Source organism: Pteropus medius, unplaced genomic scaffold, assembly GCF_902729225.1.
Source record: "Pteropus medius unplaced genomic scaffold, Ma_sr-lr_union100, whole genome shotgun sequence".
Taxonomy (NCBI): Eukaryota; Metazoa; Chordata; class Mammalia; order Chiroptera; family Pteropodidae; genus Pteropus; species Pteropus medius.
The window spans coordinates 5397391-5420003 of NW_024341894.1; the positions used below are offsets into that span (position 1 = coordinate 5397391).

At 37.4% G+C, this 22613-nt stretch overlaps 2 protein-coding genes across 6 annotated transcripts in view; one reads left to right on the top strand and one right to left on the bottom strand.

The window, feature by feature from the left end:
- GNE (glucosamine (UDP-N-acetyl)-2-epimerase/N-acetylmannosamine kinase) overlaps positions 1 to 22613 on the top strand; it is a 31357-nt gene that overhangs the window by 4805 nt on the left and 3939 nt on the right. For all 5 annotated transcript variants that reach the window (XM_039856821.1, XM_039856829.1, XM_039856812.1 and 2 more), the window contains 9 exons: positions 105 to 307; positions 6678 to 7129; positions 10891 to 11043; positions 13166 to 13378; positions 16161 to 16248; positions 17014 to 17224; positions 18955 to 19084; positions 19452 to 19673; positions 21398 to 21580. In XM_039856821.1, the coding sequence (XP_039712755.1) occupies positions 144 to 307; positions 6678 to 7129; positions 10891 to 11043; positions 13166 to 13378; positions 16161 to 16248; positions 17014 to 17224; positions 18955 to 19084; positions 19452 to 19673; positions 21398 to 21580 (1816 nt within the window). In that variant the 5' untranslated portion in view covers positions 105 to 143. The remainder of the gene's footprint in view (positions 1 to 104; positions 308 to 6677; positions 7130 to 10890; positions 11044 to 13165; positions 13379 to 16160; positions 16249 to 17013; positions 17225 to 18954; positions 19085 to 19451; positions 19674 to 21397; positions 21581 to 22613) is intronic.
- CLTA (clathrin light chain A) overlaps positions 18306 to 22613 on the bottom strand; it is a 33513-nt gene continuing 29205 nt past the window's right edge. Inside the window, exon 6 of the transcript XR_005651498.1 lies at positions 18306 to 21594. The gene's annotated coding sequence lies outside the window, so the exon portion shown is untranslated. The remainder of the gene's footprint in view (positions 21595 to 22613) is intronic.

The window sequence follows — 22613 nt, forward strand, 5'->3', positions numbered from 1 at the left end:
CACTATACTAAATTGTGGATAAGGACTTAGAACTGCAAAATTGTATGTTTATATGTAGGACCTATCATTCTGATCATAAATAATTTTTATTTTTGCAACTTCAGGAACTCTATTTTAAAGACGTTTCAAAAAGAAAAAAAGTCATGGAGAAGAATGGGAATAACCGAAAGCTTCGGGTTTGTGTTGCTACTTGCAACCGTGCTGATTATTCTAAACTCGCACCGATCATGTTTGGCATTAAAACGGAACCTGAGTTCTTTGAACTTGACGTGGTGGTCCTTGGCTCTCACTTGATAGATGACTATGGGTAAGATGAAAGCATTTTCTTATATTCTTCATTGCAACGTGGCGTACTGGGGGGAGCTTGGATCTGGGAACCATGTGGACCCAGCTTCAAATCCCAGTCCTACCACTTAGTTTTTATGTGGCCTTGGAGAAGTTGCTTAGTATCTCAGAGCCTCAGGTTCCTCAGTTATAAAATGGAATGAAAACTCTTGTCATAGGTTATTGTGAAGAATGGAGACGGTGATATAAAGGACTCACCACAGTGATGCTGTTTAACAGAAGCTTGATAAGTGATAGCTCTTAATATTATTATTTGTTATTACATTCAGAAGAAATGCCACATATAAGTATATATGCTGTAATATAATAATGTGATTCCTTATAATCGGTAATGTGAGTTCTAATGATAATTCTACATTAAAACTGGTATATAGGTCAACAGCATATAAAGTAGTAGATATGGAACAAGATGTTAAAAATCTAATTGGTCTACAAGGTAAAGTAGAATGCCATATTACCATTGCCACTGATGCTTATTTTGATAACATTAGGTTTGTTATTGATCAGAGTTGAACTATGAAAAATGAAAGTTGAGAAATATTTGAGAAAGCAGAATGTATAAACTAAAGATGGACATTCCTTTTGTTATACGTAATAAAGTGGCACTTAGTGCACCCTTGTGGCATGAAAATGTTAATGAAGTCTCCAAAGATGGTCAAAAATACAGTATTAAATATGAAAGAAACTTGTGTTAAACAAGTTCAGACTGTTCTTTAAACACAAGATAATAACAACAAAAACAAATAAATTAAAACCTCCTTCCAAAAACCAATCTAGCAATTTGCTCTAAGAAAATACTTAGAATAGAGAAGAAATTTATGGATAGCTCAAAAATTCATAGACTTTAAAAATGTGAAATGAATTCTAAGAAAACTCATTTGGGTTTTCCATACATATGACAAAGATAGGACGAAAATAGAAGAGAAATTTTAGCTAGAGCCTAAGATGAAAGTCTAAGTGGGTTCTTTTACTTCTATGAGAAAAATTTGACAGAAAACTGGTGGGAGAGTTGCTCTCAAGGAAATTGTGGTAGGTTTCTTATCTGCCTACAAAAGTAATTCAGGACGGAAAGGTGGTATTTGTCTGATGAAACTGTTAAATAGGAAATGTGACGTAGTACTTAATTGAAATGTATGTTTAAAGTACATTCTAACATAAAAAATTGGTTGTTTCTGGGGAGAGGAATTGGATGACTGGGAAACAAAAGTGAGAAGGTAGCCTTTTCACTGTATAACCTTTTGTATCTTGAATTTAAAACCATGTGAATGTATTATCTATTTTAAGAAGACATTAAACCAACAGAAAAAAGAAGTTACCATTCTACTTCACCTACTTGGATATTTTTTTAAAAACAGCATTTTTATACTCTTAAGAATTGGGTTATAAAAGGAAATCACCCATCTGATCTCAGAAGCTAAGCAGGGTCGGGCCTGGTTAGTACTTGGATGGGAGACCACCTAGGAAGACCCAGTACTGCAGGCATAAAAAATAAAAAATAAGAGATTGTAAGCTGACAAGGTCCTTGCAATCTGTGAGGTCAACCAAGGGTTGCCTCACTTAAAATAAAAAATAAAACATAAAAAACGGAAATCAAATGCCTAACAGATAACTTAGAAATTCATTTGTTCATTTATTCAACAGTTTTTTTTTTTAAGAAGCTAGGGGTGTTTCTAAACATCCTATAATGTACAGGTCAGCCCCCCACAACAAAGATCTATCTGGCCCAAAATGTCAGTAGTGTTGAGGTTGAGAAACTCTGCTCTGTAGTGTTTCCCCCACAAAAATGTGAAAAAATGGATTGGAACAGGCTGTTTTTGGTCTGACAGTTGGCTTAATCATTAGCTAAGTTGCTCCCCTACACTAGCCTCATATAGAAGGGGTTCAAATTCATGCTTAGCAAAATTGCACATCATTTCATGATTCAGCACTTCAAGATTGCTTGAGAATTTTGAAGTCGTGTATGCCAAAATCTTCTGTACCGTCATGTCTGTGTCTTTTTTCTTTTTTCTCTCTTCTCCCCTGTTTCTCTCTCTCTCCTCTCTCACTCACACCACCCCCCCGCCCCCCACAGATAGAGTGCCCTGCAACTGGTGCTTATTACATTGTGCAGACTGGTTCCCATACCAACCAGTTGCTCAAAGAGCGTTAAAGTGACTATCTTGGAGTCAGAAAGATTAATATCCTCATGGCTAAAGGAAGTTGCTCTGGCTAGAAATTGAAAATAAAAACAAATTAAAGTGAAAAACTTAGAATAAGCCTGTCAAACATGCTAATTATGGAGATGGGAATTTCTTGGGAGGGATGAAGACGTTTAAGTCTAGTTGACTCTAACAGAGAATAGCTATCTTCATAATTATTGTGCATAACTTTTGTATCTCATGACATCATTAGAAGATAGTTGGTATGTACACACCATTTTCTGCTGGAAAATTCACGGTAGCGGGGTTATCACCAGTGGAAAGGCTGAGGAGAAAACAAATCCCTCAAGAATCAAATTCCCTTTGATGATGGGAAGATTAAGTTTGAGAACTGCTGATCATGTTTCTTTGTACGTTTAATATACAATAGCACAAAGAAAAGACAAAGAATCGGAAAACAAAAACTGATAGACCATTGAATTCATTGAAGTCATTTTCATCTAAGAATGATGCTTCTAAATTAGAGACAGGTTATTCAAAAGGGGAGAGGTACTATCAGTGAAGATTAATGAGAAAATTGGTGTGGTGGTATGGGTACATGAGGACCCTACTCCTGTGAGGAGATTCAGTTTAGGGACTTGAAACAAATGCACTGGATCAAGTCCAATTCATTCAGAAAATATCAGTGGCCTACTTTTGTTATAGTCCCATAGTTTTGAAAATGTTCAAGTTTGGCAGCAGTTCAAACTAAATACTTAACGCAGGTTTGTCCAATACAGAATTTAGTTTAAAAATAAACTCAATATTTTGGTTTAGTTCAGGCTTTAACAGATTCTTAAAGGATATCTGCTGTTAAGGGACACAGTGTTTTGTTTTATTTTTGAGATAATGTTTTAAGGGGATAATCTTCTTGTTCCTGAAAGAACCATGTGGTCAGATATGGACATTCTGTAGGAGAGACAGTCTCAGAATTAAAGCTATGTTGCATGCGCTGCCCATCAGAAATAGAACTGTCCTGAAATCCAGGTCCTTCAGCTAATGAAGAATCAAAATATGTATCCAATTACATTCTCCCCCCTCCACCCCACCCCCCAACAATAGAAATAGTGCGGTTTTGAATTCAGGAAGTAAAACTGTAGCCTTCTTGGGATACAGAATTAATTAAGCAATATAAAATACTAAGCAACCAAAATTCAAGCTCAGCTAGGGTAATTTCCGGTAGTATTTCTATCCTGAAAATAGATATTTTTAGCCTTCTTGAAATATTGTGAAAGACAAATATTGTTGTGACTTCTCTTTTTAATAATTAAAGTTATGTAACTCAGCATGGCTACATGTGTAAAACAATCTTGCAAATTCGACAAATACTTATTAAGCTTCTAGACTGTATCAGGTAGCAAATAAGACAAAGAAAGTCCCTGCTTTCATAGAACTTACGTTCTGGTGGGTAAGACAAATGATAAATAATAAAAATAGGAAAATAATAAAGGAAATAAAATGATAAGAGAAAACTTTTAATTAGAAATAAATTTATAGTCTTAAGTGCTTTCATTATATGGCAGAAAAATAAGGAGTAACTGAACTAAATATTCAACTCAAGAAATTTATAAAATAGTTTTTTAGAAAAAGTTGAGGTTTTAGTAATGACAGAGCAGCTCGTATCTAACTAACTTTCCCACAGCTAATGCTTGTAAACTCCGGACAGAATATTTTTAAAAATTACTTGAAGGCACTGGATAGTGACCAGCAGCAGAAGCTGGAGAGGATTTGATCCTCCATAGAAGAGAACTATAGAAGGTGAGATCCCTGTTTAAACAGCTCTTCCTCCTAGAGTATCCCCCAGTACACAAGGTGTAAGTTGGCTGGGACTCAAGCAGAAAGCCACCGTTGTTTAGGTCGAAGTGCCAGAAAATGGAACTTGAGCTTCTATAGCATCTGGAAATTGAGGGAAGAAATTGTGAAATGAAGGAGCCACAGGGAAGCCCCAGAGTCTGTACAGAGACTCTTCTCAAATTCTTCGTTGACCACCGAACTGCACATGCATGGGGGACCCCAGGAAACCCAGCAGAAAACAACTGGAGTTGTTTTATCTGCTGTCCACCTCAGGGGAGACAGTTGAGAGTCTGAGTCCTACCAAGTTAGAGGACACTTCTCAGGATTTTCATTGAAATCCCAGAAGGGCTACACCTTAGGAGTAAAACCATTCCATTTGCTTTTTAACTGAAACAAGTGAACCCTAATAAAGTGTTAAACTGAACTTCCTCAAGGTGCTCAGTTGATAATTTAATTGCCTGCTCTATCAAAAATCAGTAGTCTTAAGAGGAAGATAATAGAACCCAGAATCTCTACAATGTTCAGTATACAATCACAAATTACTAGATATTTGAAGAAATAGGAAAATTTGACCTAACATCAAGAGGAAAAGTCAATGGAAACACCCAGAGGTGGCTTCGATATTGGAATTAGCAGACAAGACAAGGACTATTTCAATGAGCAGCTGTCTTAACAGAGAAATGGAAACTATAAAAAGAACCAAATAAGTCTAGAACTGAAAGGTACGATGCATGCAATAAAAAATTCACCTGATGTAGATGCTGTAGGGAAGAGAGGGTCAGTGAACTTTTAAGACAGATCAATAAGAACTATCCAGTGGACAGAATGAAAAAATTAGTAAAATTAAGAGCAGACCCTCAGTGACTTCTAGAACAATGTCAAAAGCAATGTAATATATATTAAACTGGTATCTCAGAAAGAGGGGGAAAAATGGGGCAGAAAAATCTTAAAAGAAAGCTGGCCAGTTTTCCAAATTTGGCAAACAATTTCAATATACAGATCCAGAAAGCTCTGTAGATAAATACAAAGAAAACTACATGCAGACATAGTATAGTCAAACTGCTGAAAACAAAAAATCTTGAAAGCAACAAGACAAAAATGACATTTCCTACAGGAGAATAGTGTATAATGACATGTATCCATTGTTATAGTATCAAACAGTCATTTCACTATCCTAAAAATATGCTATTCATCCTTTCTCCCAAACCCAAGCAACCACTGATCTTTTTACTGTCTCCGCAGATTTGCCTTTACCAGAATGTCATAAAGTTGAAGTCATACAGCATATGGCCTCTTCAGATTGGCTTCTTTCACTTAGTAACATGCGTTTAATTTCCTTCATGTGTTTTCACAGCTTGATAGTTGCTTTCATCACTGTCTTCAGTTTGCACTGACATTAATAGCCAATACAATAAAGCAAGGTATATAAAAGGCACAAAAATTGTCATTATTTACAGGCAACATCATAGCTTGTGTAGGAAAATCCAACGGAATCTACAAAATGACTACTAGGATATCCATATGATATAAAATGATATATGTAAAGAATTGTTCATGATCAGAGAAAATGTTAAGTAGATTACAAAATTGTGTAATGTGTTCTCAGCCATGTTAAAATACTGTACATAAAATGGCTAGAAAGAAAAAATAACACTGATATTGCTGAGTGATAGGTTATGGATGATAATTTTCTGTATTTTCCAGTTTTTAAATAAATGTATTATAATATTTAAAAAAATGTATTGAAGCATGAAACAGGCTTGAAGCTGCATTTCACAGCTAATTTAATGCTGTAAAACCTACATTTTCACCCCAATCAGAATTATGCTGCATTAATGGTACCATACAAGGAATTCAGGTGATAATTTCCATCATTCAGACATTTATATTATAGTGACATGTCAGGTGTCCTAGTTACCTACTATTTTTAAATGAGCTTTGCTTTAAAGTAACATTTTTTTCTATTAAGTAGCATATTTTTTATAAATTTATAAATAAAAAGTCGTGACCACTGTAAAATTTGATCTTTTCTTCCTAATAAAAAAAATTCTCCCTCAGATGTTTCTCCCTCTACATACTTACTAAGAGGGGCACAAGTGAGACTTCTAAGACGCTGGATGTGTTCTGTCTTTATCTGGGTGGTGGCTAGAAGGTATACAGGTAGAAAAATTAATCAAGCATTCTATACATTTATGGTCAGGGCTTTTAATTTTTGTAAGTTATACTTCAGCTTATTTAACAGGGAAATTTTATAAAATATTTCTCCATTCAGAGTTGATGTTAGATTGCTTTTCTCATGCTTTTTGGCCCAGTATTTATAAACATGCTTATTTCAAATCTTTTATTTCTCTCCTGCTTTAGAAACACATACCGCATGATTGAACAAGATGACTTTGACATTAATACCAGGCTGCACACGATTGTTAGAGGGGAAGATGAAGCAGCCATGGTGGAGTCAGTAGGCCTAGCCTTAGTGAAGCTACCAGATGTCCTCAATCGTCTGAAGCCTGATATCATGATTGTTCACGGAGACAGGTTTGATGCCTTAGCTCTGGCTACATCTGCTGCCTTGATGAACATCCGAATCCTTCACATTGAAGGTGGGGAAGTCAGTGGGACCATTGATGACTCTATCAGACACGCCATAACAAAACTGGCTCATTATCATGTGTGCTGCACCCGAAGTGCAGAGCAGCACTTGATCTCCATGTGTGAGGACCATGATCGCATCCTTTTGGCAGGCTGCCCTTCCTATGACAAACTTCTCTCTGCCAAGAACAAAGACTACATGAGCGTCATTCGGATGTGGTTAGGTACGCATCAGACTATTCAGCCTAATGGTTTTGTGTTTGTCAGTGTTGATTGGGTATGTTTCAGTCCTCTAAGAAACTTGTGAAAGAATATTCCATTAGCAATCAGAAGGCTAAGATTTTAGTTCATAGATTTTGCCCTATGTTATGACTTCACCTCTCTGAGACTCACCTTTTCTATAAAATAGACTTAATGGATTGAATTTTTAATGTTAAATTTATACAACGGAATGCTTTTAATCCATTAAATATAATGTTATGGGTGAATAGTTACAGCGATAGATCCTGACATAGCAAAAAGGAAGAAAAGCTACAAAATTTATAATATGCCATTTTCATGAAAACAGTAATATAATGGAAGGTTAAGGAAGCATGTACACCAAGTCATTTATAATATTTCTGGTTAGTAGAATTATGTGTGTTTATGTTTGTTTTCCTTTATTTTGTTTTCTAGTACAATGAAAAATTTCTTCTTTTTAATTTTAATGCCTTCCTTACATGATTGTTGGAATGCTCAGATGAGATGAATGTTGAAAGCAGTAAGGCATAAATACTTACTGAAAAGGATTATGATGATGATGATTGAAAAACAAAAGTCATAGTTGTGCCATTAGAGTTTATTATCTCTGTAAACCTTAAGGTCTGAAACCTTCAGTGTTGAATGATCCAGCTTCCTGGAAATTACCTTTCGCTAATGAGAGGCAAAGAAAATAGGTTTACAAACAAAATTTCATTTGGTTAATTTATAGTGAGAATACTATCTAGGGGACAAATCAGGAGTAATCATTTATTTAGGTATTTAGGACTCTCCTTTTCAAAGAAGTAGATCTATTGAATAATGAAGTTAATGAACAGTAAATTGATTTGGTGATTGTGTAATCAAAGTGATTGTGTATATTTTAAATCAGATCACGTTAGAACAGTTAAGGAATGGGGCATTCCTATATAAAAGTTAGTCCATTCTATGTGTGTCTTATTCTTAGATTTGTAGTTATCAGGGAACCTATGTAGATAATGCTAGCGGAACAAACTATCTCTTTAGTCTCTCCTTTTTGTATACTTCTAAGTAAACATTCTTCCATTCTGTTCTGATTATACTGTTAGCTCTATTCTGAAAAACTTTGTATTTTTTAAGAACTTGTAATGAATAGAAAAGAACCCTTATAAAGCAGAATGCAGCAAGATTGTACTTGTAGAGTTTAAGGTTCTATTCGGAACCATTTAAGCAGTTTCTTTATGAAAATAAGAATAACAAAGTAGCAAAAACTAGATTTTTTTTAAACCACAAGGAGGAGGACAAGACAATGAGCCCAAGCCACTTACCACAGGCAATAATATTTTGTGCAAAGCCTATACCTGCTTCTCAGTCTGCAACTTCTGATGTCATCACTCTGCTTATAGGAGAAATAGTGTTAGGCCACTCAGAACATGCAACTTTATAACCAGAACATTAAAAAATAAAGGTCCCAATAAAATATTAGCAAAATTAAAAAGACATGTTGAATTCCTAATAATGAAAGAAACACCACAGTAAATATAGAACCTTACAACACAAAACAAAATGATGGTACCTAACTGGAAAGGGTTGCGTGGAAGGGCTGAAACTGCTGAGTTCTGGAGAGAGTGATAATGTCAGGAATTGCACAGCAAGAAGCAGGTGCAAGCTTTGCACGAAATGTATTATTGCCAGGGATGGGTAGCTTCAGCTCATTGTCCTGTTTTCTTTTTCACTTTTTTAAAAAAAGACATCTAATTTTTGCCCTTTTGCCATCCTTCTCTTATAAAGAGACTGCTTAAATGGCACCATATAGAGCCTTAAGTTACAAAGTGCAGTCCTGTTGCATTCTGCATTATATGGTTATTTTCTATTATATAGTGCAGATGTTTCTTAATCACACTTAAAGGAGAAGATAAATGAGAACTGGAAAGCTCTCTTGGAGTAAACGGCTGAAATTTTCCTCTTCACTTCCACTTGCCCCTTAGCAATCAGTTGTAGCAATTCTACAAGTTGTGTAGAATAACCCTCTGCATAGGATTGCAGAAGCTCCATCACATTCTCACTCTCAAAGAAAAATTGCCACCAAAAATAAAAAAAAAGTACAAAGATCAGAGAGACTTGCTCTAAAAATGTTCTCAAGACAGAGTACCTGGGCACACTAAACCCAGAGCAACAATGTGGGGCGAAGGGGCCTTGTGCCAAGTACTGTATTTCTCCACAGTCTGTTACATACATGTACATTAAGGTTCTTTGTATGTAAGAGGAAATCAGAGGGAATCATGTATGAGTAACTCAAGTACTACATTAAAAGCTGACATCATTCCTCTACTTACCAGTCACAGATGAGCTAATTCACCCTATAGAAACATGCATTATAGCAGGACCAACTTGTACCTGTGGTCAGATTGCAGCATATACGTAATATTTCCATGTCCTTTACAGCAGGGGTCCTCAAACCCCTGGCCACAGATTCCAGGCCTATTAGGAACTGGGTCGCACTGCAGGAAGTGAGCGGCAGGCAAGAGAGCAAAGCTTCATCTGTATTTGCAGCCACTCCCCAGCGCTAGCATCACCTCCTCAGCTCCACTTCAGATCATCAGGCATTAGATTGTCATAGGAGCACCGGTCCCTAGTGCCAGAAAGGTTGGGGACTGCTGCCTTAGAGTGAAGACACTTGTTTTATTGCTACTTCTCTCCCAATAGTTTCTAGTGGCCCTGATCTATATCTAATGACCTTAATATGTTCATCTGATTCTTCTAGACTTCTGTTTTTGATAGATTCTTTTAAGCCTTTAGGTCTTTTTTCTACTTTGTACAAAATTTTGATAATTATATCCTTCCATCCTCTACTTTAGAACATAATATGGGGCCAATAATTTTTTAAAATAAAAATTTGGAGCCTATAGTCTTTCAAATCAAATACTACTGAAGATTCTTAGTAAAAATTGTTACCATTAAATCAAAAATTTACCACTGTGAATTTGGAAATTAATGATAAACTTATAGTTCATGATAAAGTTGATCATTAAAATTAATATCACAAAGAAATATATTTTATTAAAAATAAGTGAGCGGAGCTCATTTTCATTTTTATGGAAATTTAATGTAAGTCCTGTTGATAAATGTGTTGTGTTATTTGGCATAGCACTGTCCATTGGAACCATTTATACTTCAAAGTTTTGCTACGGAACGGTCCTGAGTATTCTAGCCCGGGAATAAGTGAAGCCTTTCTAGTCTTTTGAACAGAGTTTGAAACACTTGCCATTTGTTGAATCTGGTGGGTGATGGTATGGGGAGGCTCATATATTTTATATATTATAGGAAATATATATTATATATTATATGAAATATATTTAATACTCATTCAAGCTCTAAATGCCCTGATTTGTAACATATTATTCATTAATATTGCTGATAATTCAGAAGAAACACTAGCTAGAAATTGGGGAAATTCACATTTTTCTAATGCTTTGAAATATTTTGGATTTTAAAACAATGAATTCTGGTTTCTCTTATTTAAAGTTACATGTTTTGTTTGTGGTAGCAAGTACCTTTGTAAAATATTAAGTTAGCTGAATCCTTGGACTTGTTGTTTATAAGTTCTTATCATTTGAACCTAATTTGGATGCCCTGCTTAGAATGTGAGAAGCTTTCTTCTTTGGAATTTTTAAGAGCAGACTTTGGGGTTTGCTTTTTAGAATTCACTTCTTTCTCCTTTAAGATTCTTAACTAATGAAGCAATGTGGTTTGACTTTTTTTTAAACAGGTGATGATGTAAAATCTAAAGATTACATTGTTGCACTACAGCACCCTGTGACCACTGACATTAAGCATTCCATTAAAATGTTTGAGTTAACATTGGATGCACTTATCTCATTTAACAAGCGGACCCTAGTTCTGTTTCCAAATATTGATGCAGGTAATTGAACTTGAAAATGAAAGTATGCCACCTTCCTTTCCAGTTTTGTTTCTATTATGTCATCTTTGACTGCCCTATCTTGCTCATTTTATTTTAATTTTTTTTCTATCTAGCTTATTTTACATTGAAGGCCACTCTGTTCTGAAATGCATTCCAGTTTTTAAAGGATCACCAATTTTCCAGTAGTTTGGAGAGTTTGTGATGTTTTTGTCAAGTCTAGTAGACCCTTAATGGGAAAGAAATAAATACTAAAAAAAGATCTCTCTAATCTTCACTCTAGGTTCATGTTTAAATCTCCATTTTTCACCAATGAGAAACTGCAGTAGCTAAGAGACATAAACCTCAGAATTTGAAAGTGTCTTTAGGAAAGTAGTGATCCCAACTAACCACAGTAAAATAGCCATTATTGTTATTTCTTGTTCTCCTATTGATGTTAGCTATACCTTAAAGTAATCTTGAGCTTAAACAATTTAGATCTGGAGTCCCCAACCAGTCGATCCTCAAGCCTGGCCTGGTTGATCACCTACTAGTGGATGATACTACAGGCTTTGTTGCTGGTGACACCTTAGCCATGTTAATGGGGATATGAGATATAAACGAGAAATGCCAGAGCAGGGCCAAACACTGAGGAATTTTCAAACACTGACTATTATTAGCTGACACCACTCATTGATGAGCTCTTAGGCATTTTTTGGTAAAAGAGGCAGGATCCCTTCTCTGCAGTGTCAAGGTGTCATCATCTTACTCTGAAGTAATCCTTAGTGTCCTTTAGTAATCTTGACTATTAGGGGAAACAAAGTAGGGTATTAGTTGAAAAAAAATTAAGAACCCACAACACAGGTTCTGTCCAGGTAACTTATCGATATTTCAAAAATCTTAATATTATTTTCTAATTCTTTAAATTTTTGAATATTTGCAATGTAATTATATATCCCTCGTTTGATATTCATTGTCAATGATATTCTGTTTGTAATGTACTTTCCTGATTGTATATAATTTATATTAGAGATATTTTTCCCTTCTGAAAGTAAAGGGTCCCAGGAATGCCTACCTAAATCATGCCTACCACTAACCTCTCCTCTGCACAGGGTTTTTGATAAAATATTCACAAAGAACAGAGGGAAATGAGAATCAGGGCATCACTTTCTTATTATGGCTTAGCGCCCAGTTCCCTAATGTAGAACTCTCTGGAAAACAGGATTGATACCTGTGGTGGAGGCTTAAAGCCAAAGAAAAAACTTCAACTGAGCCAAATCCAAATCTTGGAATAGTAGCACCTTCTGGCATTTCATGTACTAGTAATTATAGGCAATGACTGGCATGCTCTAGCAGGGAAGAAGTGGCCAGGCCTGTGCTAAGGAGTTAGACCCCGAGCCTATCACCCACCTCACCACATGGAGAAGGTTAAGAGAGAATACCGCATGCCCAGCTTCTGTTAAATCTGTGACTCCTGCCTACTGGTGAATGGTAGTGTGGTTGCTCTTCTGCTGTCTAACCAACCAGATTAGCAACTTTGCCTCCCCGGGCAGCTAGAAAAAGGCAAGTAGAGAGGCAAGCAGAGGCATTAAATATTGCCTCCCCCTCATATACCTGTAACATCTTTTAAAATCATGTATTTAAAATAAGATATTAGCTACAGTATCAGAATCTCTGTACTTTCTTGGAGCTTAGTCCATGTAAGTTGGAGTGCTATCCTTGTTGTTAGTATGATAAATGTGAGCATGTCTGATCAGCTTGGTGTCTGGAACCTGACACTTTTCCATTTAGGAACTGCTGTCTTAAGGGATAGAGATTGTTGGCCTGTCTCTAGCCTCTTAATTGTTCAAGGTAAAAACTTCTGCTGGAGCATGAATAAAAGAAAAGGTATTTGCTTTGCTCAGTGCTGTTTGAAAAGTTCTAGCTGCTGCCATTTAAAGTTTCTAGATGAGTTCGAAGCTGAGAGCTGACCAGCCATTTTAGATATTCATCACTTATGAAAAGATCAGTAATTAAAATTACTATTTCCCTAATAACTGTTATGAGTTTTTATGGGGAGAATTCTTTAAGTGGGTTATACTTGCCAATGAAAATTGTTTCTTTATCTCATAAAACATGTAACAATTGGTTCTTTTCATTTTCACAGGGAGCAAAGAGATGGTTCGAGTGATGCGGAAGAAGGGCATTGAACATCACCCTAATTTTCGTGCAGTTAAACATGTCCCATTTGACCAGTTTATACAGTTGGTTGCCCATGCTGGTTGTATGATTGGGAACAGCAGCTGTGGGGTACGAGAGGTTGGAGCTTTTGGAACACCTGTGATCAACCTAGGAACACGTCAGATTGGAAGAGAAACAGGTATTTATTTATCTTTGCTTATATTTCAACTGACTAGGCTTAATACATATGTATGAATTATTACAAAGTGTGCATGTGTCAGTGCCCGCATACATTTTTATCAACAAGTGGGTGAATGAGGTTAATTACCAGTTGTAGCATGAAATCCATAAATAGCACACAGTGATTACCAAATTTTTTTAGGGCTCTACTTATAATTGTATTGTCTTTGTAATATAAGTGAGAGCTAAGAGTTTCTTAGTTATTTGTGGTCTTTGATGGCTGTTTAAGAGAGAATGTGTTATTGGTATATGAATGCTAGTCTTTCATTTTCTGGGCCTATAGTGTCCCTTTAGTCAGTATGTTAGAGCATGGCAAGTCTAAGTAAGATGCTCCCTTAATAACTAATTAAGTAGGATTATTATTAATGAATTTGCTTACTGAGCTTATCCTATTAGTAACATTAGTCCAAGTTCTAATGCTGTTTACATGCAAATATATTTCTATAGCTAATGGAAAAAATGTATGTGGTTAATAGAAAAAGAACTGGACTAGAATCAAGGTTAGTTCCAGCTGTGCTCTTTCTCTTACTCTTCATAAATGCCACTGTAACTTTCTGTTATTTTTAGACCTTCTTCCCCTTTCATTCCCAAAGTATTACTTTGTTCCCTACTTCAAAGACAAATTAGAAGTCATTAAATGAAAATTCTTTCAAGTTCATTAATTCATTCACTAAGAAATATTAATAAGTGCCTACTATGTGCTAGGCACTGGGATTCAGCTGTAAACTAGTCTAAAAAGGTCTGAGCTCTCGTATAACTTCCATTCTAGTGGGAGGGGAGAGGATAGACCAAAAATATATATATATATTTCTGCGTGCTGTGCAGATTATGATACAAGTTAATGTGATGGGCTACATTAGATTGGATAAGGGAAGGCTTCTTAGGAGATACAATTAAGCTGGCTGAGATCTGAATGACAAGGAATCTTGTGAGGATCAGGGAGAGGCAGAGGGAAAAGCCATTGTGAAGACCCTACGATAGGAACAAGCTTGATATAGTTGAGAAACAGAAGGGTCAGTGTAGCTGTAGAGTAGTAGGGAAGAGGAAGAGCGACACAAGATGATGTTAGAGAAGGAGGCAGACCGAAGCCAGGGTACATAATTTGGATTTTTTCTAAGTATGATGGGAAGCCATTTAAGAGAGAGGGTAGCACAGTATGACTTGCATTTTGGAAAGATCACTCTGGCTGCTCTATGGAGAATGGAATGTGGTGGGGCAGGAGTGGAAGCCGGGAGACCAGTTAAGAGGTTATTTCAGTTCATATGAGAGATGATAGTGTCTTAGACTATGAGGTAGTATTAGAGATGGAGAAAATTTAGATTTGGGGTTTGTTATAGTACTTGCCTATGCTTGGATGCGAGTAGTGGAAGGAAGAAAGGAATCAATAATAACTCTTAGATTTTTGAATTAAGCATTGGAGATACTCTTTCTCGACATGGGGGACACTGAGGGAGACCAGATTTGGGAGAGGGTGGAATTGAGTTCTCTAATGGCTTGAAGTTACAAATATTTCTTCATACATCCTTTCAGAATGTAGTCACATGGCCACGTCTAGCTGCAAGGGAAGCTGAAGATATACTCTAGCTGGGTAAACAGATGCCATGGCTAAGATTTCTGTTACTAGTCCAGAGAAAGTATATTGAGGATAATGGTACACTCTGCCAGAGATGGTATTTAAAACCAAGGGACTAAATGAGATTACCCAGGAGGAACATGTAAGTAGGAAAGAGAATGGAGCGCAGGACCAACCTCTGGAGCTCTGCAATATTTAGAATTCTGGTGAGGAGAAGAAGGCTCATCAAGGAAAACTGAAAAAGACCTGCTAGTGAGGTCAGAGGAGTGTAATATCATTAACTCCCAGAAAAGTATTTCCAGGAGGGGTTGTTGAATGCTGTTGAGAATTGAACACCGGATTTGGCAATGTGGTCTTCTGTTAAAAGCAATCTCTGTACTTTCTCCCTCCACACTTATGTAAACATGCCCATCCATCCTTTCCTTTTTTTCATTGGAGGGTGTGAGGAATGGGGTCTTCTTGCTTGTTTACTGTTTAGCCCTCTATGTTCTAAATCACCCCTCCTGCCTTTCTCGGGGACCTATCAGTCATCCTCTTTCTTCCATGTATCTTTAGCTTCCTCATCATTTAAACATTCCCTGGCCTCTCATATCGTAAAAACAATAGAAGACCACTCACACCTTCCTTGACCCCACACTTCTCTCCAGCCACCCTCTTCTGCTCTTCTCCTTTTCTTAGCTAAGTCTATTGAAAAACACAGCAAGTTCACTGTATTTACTCCTTCATATCGGTCAGAAAATATATGGAGAGAAAATGACTGCCTGAACGGCTGACTAGATAATTGGCTAACTGACCAAGCTGGCCTGACCAGCTGATCAAACAACTGGCTGAGTAGAAGGCAGAGCAGATTGAAAGAGTGGATATGCTAAATGACTAGATGAGTGACAAGTGGGTACTAGATTAATCCACCTTATTTTAATAAACATACAAAAACTTGATTTATTCTCTTTGGGAATAAAGGACCCTAATGCCCTTAAGTATTTGATATCTTGCCGAGAGTGCTTTAAAAGGTATAAAGTAGAAAAGCTGATATCTCTCTAAAAGAAGACAACTTACATGAAGTCCTCTGGGTTTCAGGGCTAATTATGAGCATGACACACTGCTAATTTCTTTCTTCTTTGGGTATTCCCAATTTGGAATCCTTTTACTGTGTCACTGGATTTACCAGGAGAGAATGTCCTTCATGTCCGGGATGCTGATACACAAGACAAAATATTGCAAGCACTGCACCTTCAGTTTGGTAAACAGTACCCTTGGTGAGTAGATACTGTCTGTTTAAAAAAAGATTTCAAAGGGGAGCTGCCTTGGGCACCATTTTTTAAGCTGTGATCACTGTTTAATGATCCTAACAGAGCTCTCATTCTCCATCCCTAGGGGTCCCTAGCTGCTAGTAAGACAGGGCTTACTAATATACCCCCTATTACTCTACTAAGCGTTTTGAAGAATAATGTTTTCGTTTGTTTCAGTTAATTGGCAAAGTACTTCTGCTAGGAAATACTTCTTTAGCCTACTTTGAATTTACATAAGTATTAGAAAATAATGTAACTGATTTTCTTTAAAAATAGTCTAGTTCAGCATTTTAATTCAGACTGCTCTCCTTTCTATTTCGAATTCATGAGATTTTTCTGTATTTGAATTTTTTTCCTAAAAATAACTTTCCCCCTGGCGAATGTAGAGCTAAAAAATAAGAATTAAAAAAAAAAAAAATTCATTGTCTCAGACTATATTATATTCTGAAATTGGCTTAACAAAGATACTTTTTCTTTGATGATATAGGCATTTTTTTAATGGTATCTCAGGCTGGAAATAATTGTATTTCAGTCAACAGTGGAATTAGACATCGTATTAGTAATATGAAGCTACTTAGTTACTGGGTTGCTGAAGAGATCCAGATGTTATTTTAAAAAGCAGAAGCACAAACTATTTCCTCAAGTCTCAGATTCCATTAATACCATGTCCTCAACATCATTTAACATGTATGAGAGAAGCATTTAATTTAATTGATGTTTTGGATATTGCAGTTCAAAGATATATGGGGACGGAAATGCTGTTCCAAGGATTTTGAAGTTTCTCAAATCTATTGATCTTCAAGAGCCACTACAAAAGAAATTCTGCTTTCCTCCCGTGAAGGAGAATATCTCTCAAGATATTGACCATATTCTCGAAACTCTGAGTGCCCTGGCTGTTGATCTCGGCGGCACGAACCTGCGAGTTGCAATAGTCGGCATGAAGGTAAAAGAACTCCTAAGGTTTTAACTTTATTAAGGCTTGAAAATTACTCATATGAGTAATTGACTTTTTTAAAGTGTGGTTGGAAGATAGGACTAGAAACATACATGAGAGCTTGTAATCATTTGCCCAAAATATTGACTTTTGGATCCATTATAACATTTGTCTCACTGTTTTACTAATCATTAACATTTCAAAGTAAACTCAGGGAATCCAAGTTAGTAGAGCTGAGTGGACAGTGGGAGACCCCTTAGGCACCAGAAAGGGCTTTTGCTACCCAGGAGACCTTAAATTCTGGGCTTGGTAACAGCTTGGAGTATGGAGTATGCTGATTACTTACTACCCAGGGAGGATGTCTGCAAATGGTGAGGGGAATGCATCTCTTCGAGAATATGATTTTGTGTAGAGTACAGCACTCCTTCAGTCCCTTAATTAAACCATTACCACAGTGTTGACAGAGGTGAAGAACACCTTCATAAAAACGCGAAACTGTCCATGATAAAATGATCTCTAATGACTTAACAAAGAATAAACCTACCAGAAAAGTATTAATAGAGTATTTTCTCAACATAAAGATGATATATTGCATATCAATGGCCAACACCCTTTGTAATGGTGAAATTCTATTAAAATCAAGAGGAAAAGGATGTTTTCTATAACATTATTAAATATAATTCTGGAAGTTATGAAGGGAATAAAGCACAGGACAAACAAAAAATAGAGACTGTGGACAGGATAGATAAAAAAAACTATTATTTATAGGCAATGTGAATAAACCAGCAGCCTTACAGAATTAGTAAGACAACTGAGTAAAATTGCTAGATAGTATGATAAATATATAAATATCAATAACTTTCTACTTATATGAAATTGTGGACAAAGATTTGAATTTTTCCTTATGTGTTTGTCAACTCTGATTGCACAATAATATTCCTGGAAGCTTTAAAAAATATACAGCTACCTGGGCTCCTACCCCAGACTAATTAAATCTGAATCTCTGGGGGTCCAGCCAGGCATCAATATTTGTTCAAAGCTGCCTGCATGATTCTGATGCACAGTGAAGGTTGAGAAACACAGCTTTAGATTTATTTTTTTTTACTTTAGGTTTATTTTTAATGGCAATCATTTAGTAATGGCTTTAACACCTGTAAAAGAATAAAAACCCATTAATAACAATAGAAAAAGATCCTATGTAGAACAACTTCGAAGAATAATGTAAACCAGAAAACTATGTGATCTATATAAAGAAAATTATAAAACTTTACTGTAAAATATAAAGACTTGAAAAATGTCCTGTATGTGGAGTGCTAAGTATTTTTGAAACATCAGCTCTTTCAAAATTGAACTGATTAAAGTTTAACTACTTAGGATAATTATTTAGTTGCCTCAGTATTTAAGCAAGGAAATTCCATCAACCTGAAAGTAAAATATGACCTTTTAATGAAGATTCAGATTAGCCAGTATTCACCTTATGCTTAAGAGAGGGGCCCATCTGGTTGGCTCTGGAGTTGTCATTGCTTCAACAGCCATATGTCCAGATGGCTTCCCAGGAAATTACTTGGGTATATCCTAAGGCTGGCCTAAGCCACGGTGGCTCCCTTCTGAAGCAGTCATCTAAATCTGTAGTACTGTCCTAGGCAATGTCTGATTTATCATGAAAAAGGTCAAAAGATTCACTGTGTATGCTCCTTAGCTAAGACTATTGAGACAGATTTCGTTTATTTCTCTTTTAGGGTGAAATAGTTAAGAAGTATACTCAGTTCAATCCTAAAACCTATGAAGAAAGGATTAATTTAATCCTACAGATGTGTGTAGAAGCTGCAGCAGAAGCTGTAAAACTGAACTGCAGAATTTTGGGAGTAGGTAAGATTGTGAATTATATATCCAAGAAATGTTCATTGTATGTACAAAATTAACTGAGTTCTAATGCATGACTGAACATCAGGTCGCTCTCCTGTATATAGATGACTCTAGGTCCTGTCTGTTGGTCCCAAGCCAGGGGTCTTTCCAGGACACCAACATGCATTTTGGGAGAAGTGTTAGTGGTCTATAAATCTGGGAATCTACAGATTTAGCTCAGAATTGCTTGACATTTCCTTGCAGGCCTTGGTAATGTTTGTCTTAAAAGATCTTGGGTGAATTAATTTGTGCTCCAAGCCCAGAAAGTTGACACACTTCTCTAAGGTTGCTAATTAGGATTATCTTTCCTTGTGTTTGTGGTGGAGCTCAGGTATTTCCACAGGTGGCCGTGTAAATCCTCGGGAAGGAATTGTGCTGCATTCAACCAAACTGATTCAAGAATGGAACTCTGTGGACCTCAGGACGCCCCTATCTGACACTTTGCATCTCCCCGTGTGGGTAGACAATGATGGCAACTGTGCCGCCATGGCGGAAAGGAAATTTGGCCAAGGAAAGGGCTTGGAAAACTTTGTGACACTGATTACAGGCACAGGTAAGAGGAATAAGAGAAGGTTGTTTCAGGAACTAGAGTTTGTGCTGGGGCACACCTGTTACCCTCAGCCAGTTTACAACTCTGCTTTAGCCTACTTCAGTAGTGCTTGAAGATGAGCCACACAGGTCACTGAGGGTCTGCCCAGGTCTTTTCTGAGCCTGTGCTCGGCCCTGAGCATGCATGTAGCCTTCTAAATTCTCAGGAACTTGTCAGAGCTATTCAAAGCCCTTATTCCCCAAAGCTTCTCATTCCCTAGCTTTTCCTCCACATCTTTTTGATTAGTATGTTGTTTGCCCCAACTGTTATCCATTACCCTAAGCAAAGAATAATAAACACATTTTGCCTTTAAATTGTTTTTGACAAATACCCCCTGGGTAACCCCCTGAGCCCTGGGAGAGTTCTGAGGTAGGTTCAGTTCAAAGGCAGGCCCTTTGAGCTGGTCCTCCAGAATCCACCAAGCAGGTCAGAACCAACCACCACAGTTTTTTGAGAATAAGGTTCATTCAGCTCCCTCCAGTACTGACATCTGTACTGGGAATGTGGGCTATGCAAGGCCACTGCCAGTTTGTGAGGGGAGGGGATGATAGGTCCAGAAAAAGCCACAAAGCTCTCTAACATTTAGGGTTTTTGTTTTTGTTTTTTTTATATTAAGCATTCCCCTGGTTGTTACAAACTTTTGGTTAGTTTCCAGAGTTCCAAACTTTACCTTATACTACCTTCCCTTGAAGCATATGCACTTCAGCTCATGTACTTACTTCCCTTAATCTCAGACACAATTTTAACAACCTTGGCTATCATTTCCTATCTCAAGGCGGTTAATAAGCTGCAAGATACAGGGATAGAGGTTGAGGAGTAGCTGCCACAAGAAGTAATAGATGGCAGGACAGCTCTAAAAAGCAGAGCCTTCTAAGGCAGAAAGCCCTTTTTTCCTTAGTAACTCCTAAACTCCTTAACAAAACAATCATTGATAATCATAATTACTGAATCATAGTTTTAGACATGGCATTAAAAAGAGGAAAAATCATATTTCATATTCTCTGTTTAAGAAAGCAGGTGGTGTATGATACCTTAGAAAAATTACCCCCAAAAGCAGAGCCCGAGACAAGATTTAGTTGTGGGTATTTTATTCTGGAGGCATTCCTGAGAAGCAGGAGTGACTGAGTGGGAGGAATGGAACTGAGCAGGAGGAGAGCCAGTAGGGGACACATTATCGAAGTTGCCTTGAGGCAGTGGGGGCTGAAATCTACCAGAACCTCCCAGGAAGCCTGCAGAATACCACCCAGAATTGTCTACTTGGATCTGTTGGCTCCTGTCGTGCCCCGGTTGAGGGTTGCCTCTGAATGCTGTGCTTGCATGGCTGACAGAGCTCTCACTTTAGTGTTGGAGAAGGCCTTGGCGAGAACAGTGGGCAGTGTGTTCTTGAGGAGGTATCTGTCATCACAGGGTGGGTCTAAGCTTGCACAGAACTGTCTGCTACAGCTATGGCCAAAATCATAAGTGAGCCAAGCTCATGCGAAACAAGGTATCAGAAGATCTGCTAAAATGATTTCCACCCAAAATGATTCCAAGTAACGTTTTGGGACTTAGTAAGTTTCAGCTATCTAGGAAAGTGGCATTATATATAACGTCACATTCCAAAGCTTTGCTCAACAGCTGAGGCGTTGCAGTATCAGTTTCTGTTTCAAGTGAAGAGTCATCCCAGTGGTTGTTGTCTCTCATTATAGGAATTGGCGGGGGAATCATCCATCAGCATGAACTGATCCATGGAAGCTCCTTCTGTGCGGCAGAACTTGGCCACCTTGTTGTCTCTCTGGACGGGCCTGACTGTTCCTGTGGAAGCCATGGGTGTATTGAAGCCTATGCCTCTGGAATGGCCTTGCAAAGGGAAGCAAAAAAGCTGCATGATGGTTGGTTTCTTTTCCTGAGGAATTAAATAGCCAAATGGTAGACAACTACTTTAAAGTAGATATTCCAAAGAGAGCTGAACACTAAAGCCAGAACTTTTAACCTTTTCACCTCCTAGAGGAAAAGTAGGCTCTCTCATACTGAAGCTCCAGAGTCTTCTTGGTCCTGACCCACACTAACATGCTTCCTCTCCGGTGGCAGAGATGGGCAGGGCCCTTGAACTCCAGGATAGCAGGGAAGAGTTCTTCTATTTTTGTTTTCTCAGCCCCTAGCACAGCGTGGGAACTTACGACACTTTTAATGACGAATTAAATAGATGAACATACAGTTTTTAACTCTGAAAGGTCTATTTTGAATTAAAGCTGTTTCTGGACATGTTATAAAAATGAGGGTGGTTTCTAGTCTAATGCATGAGGGAGTCATTTAATGTAATATGGTGTGTCAGGTCCAATGAGAATGACAGCCAAGGAATGTAGGTGCATATAAGGACACCAGCATTCCCTCTGGGGGTGTTGAGAGTCAGAGGGTAAACAGAATCAGTGAGACAAATTTAGATAAGCAAGGGAATGCTTTCAAGCATGGAGAACAGTGGTATTGGTGCGTATTGGGCCAGGAAGTACAAGTGTAGCAAGAGGTAAGCCAAGACCACCAGCAGCTAATGGAGAAGCCACTGAAAATTTTTAGATTCTTCACTAAACTATAACTTTTTGTTTTCTGGGGTTGGGTAGTAGTTGAATGGAGAATGGCTTTAAGTGGGACAGTTCTAGGGTGACTTTGTTTTCCAGATGGACAGGTTGAGGTTGGGACTATAAGAGGAGGAACAGGTTTTGGCAGCAGGTAATGGCTGGGTGCCAATGGGACATCCAGGTGGAAATGCATAGGAAGCAGCTGACTATAGGGGTCTGATGCTCAGGGGAGATGAGGTTAAGGATTTGTGAATCGTCAGCATTAAAGGGTAGTTAAACCTGTGAATGAGAATGGGGCAAGAGTCAAAAATGGAATCCAGCAAAACATCAGCATTTGAGGGCAGGGCAG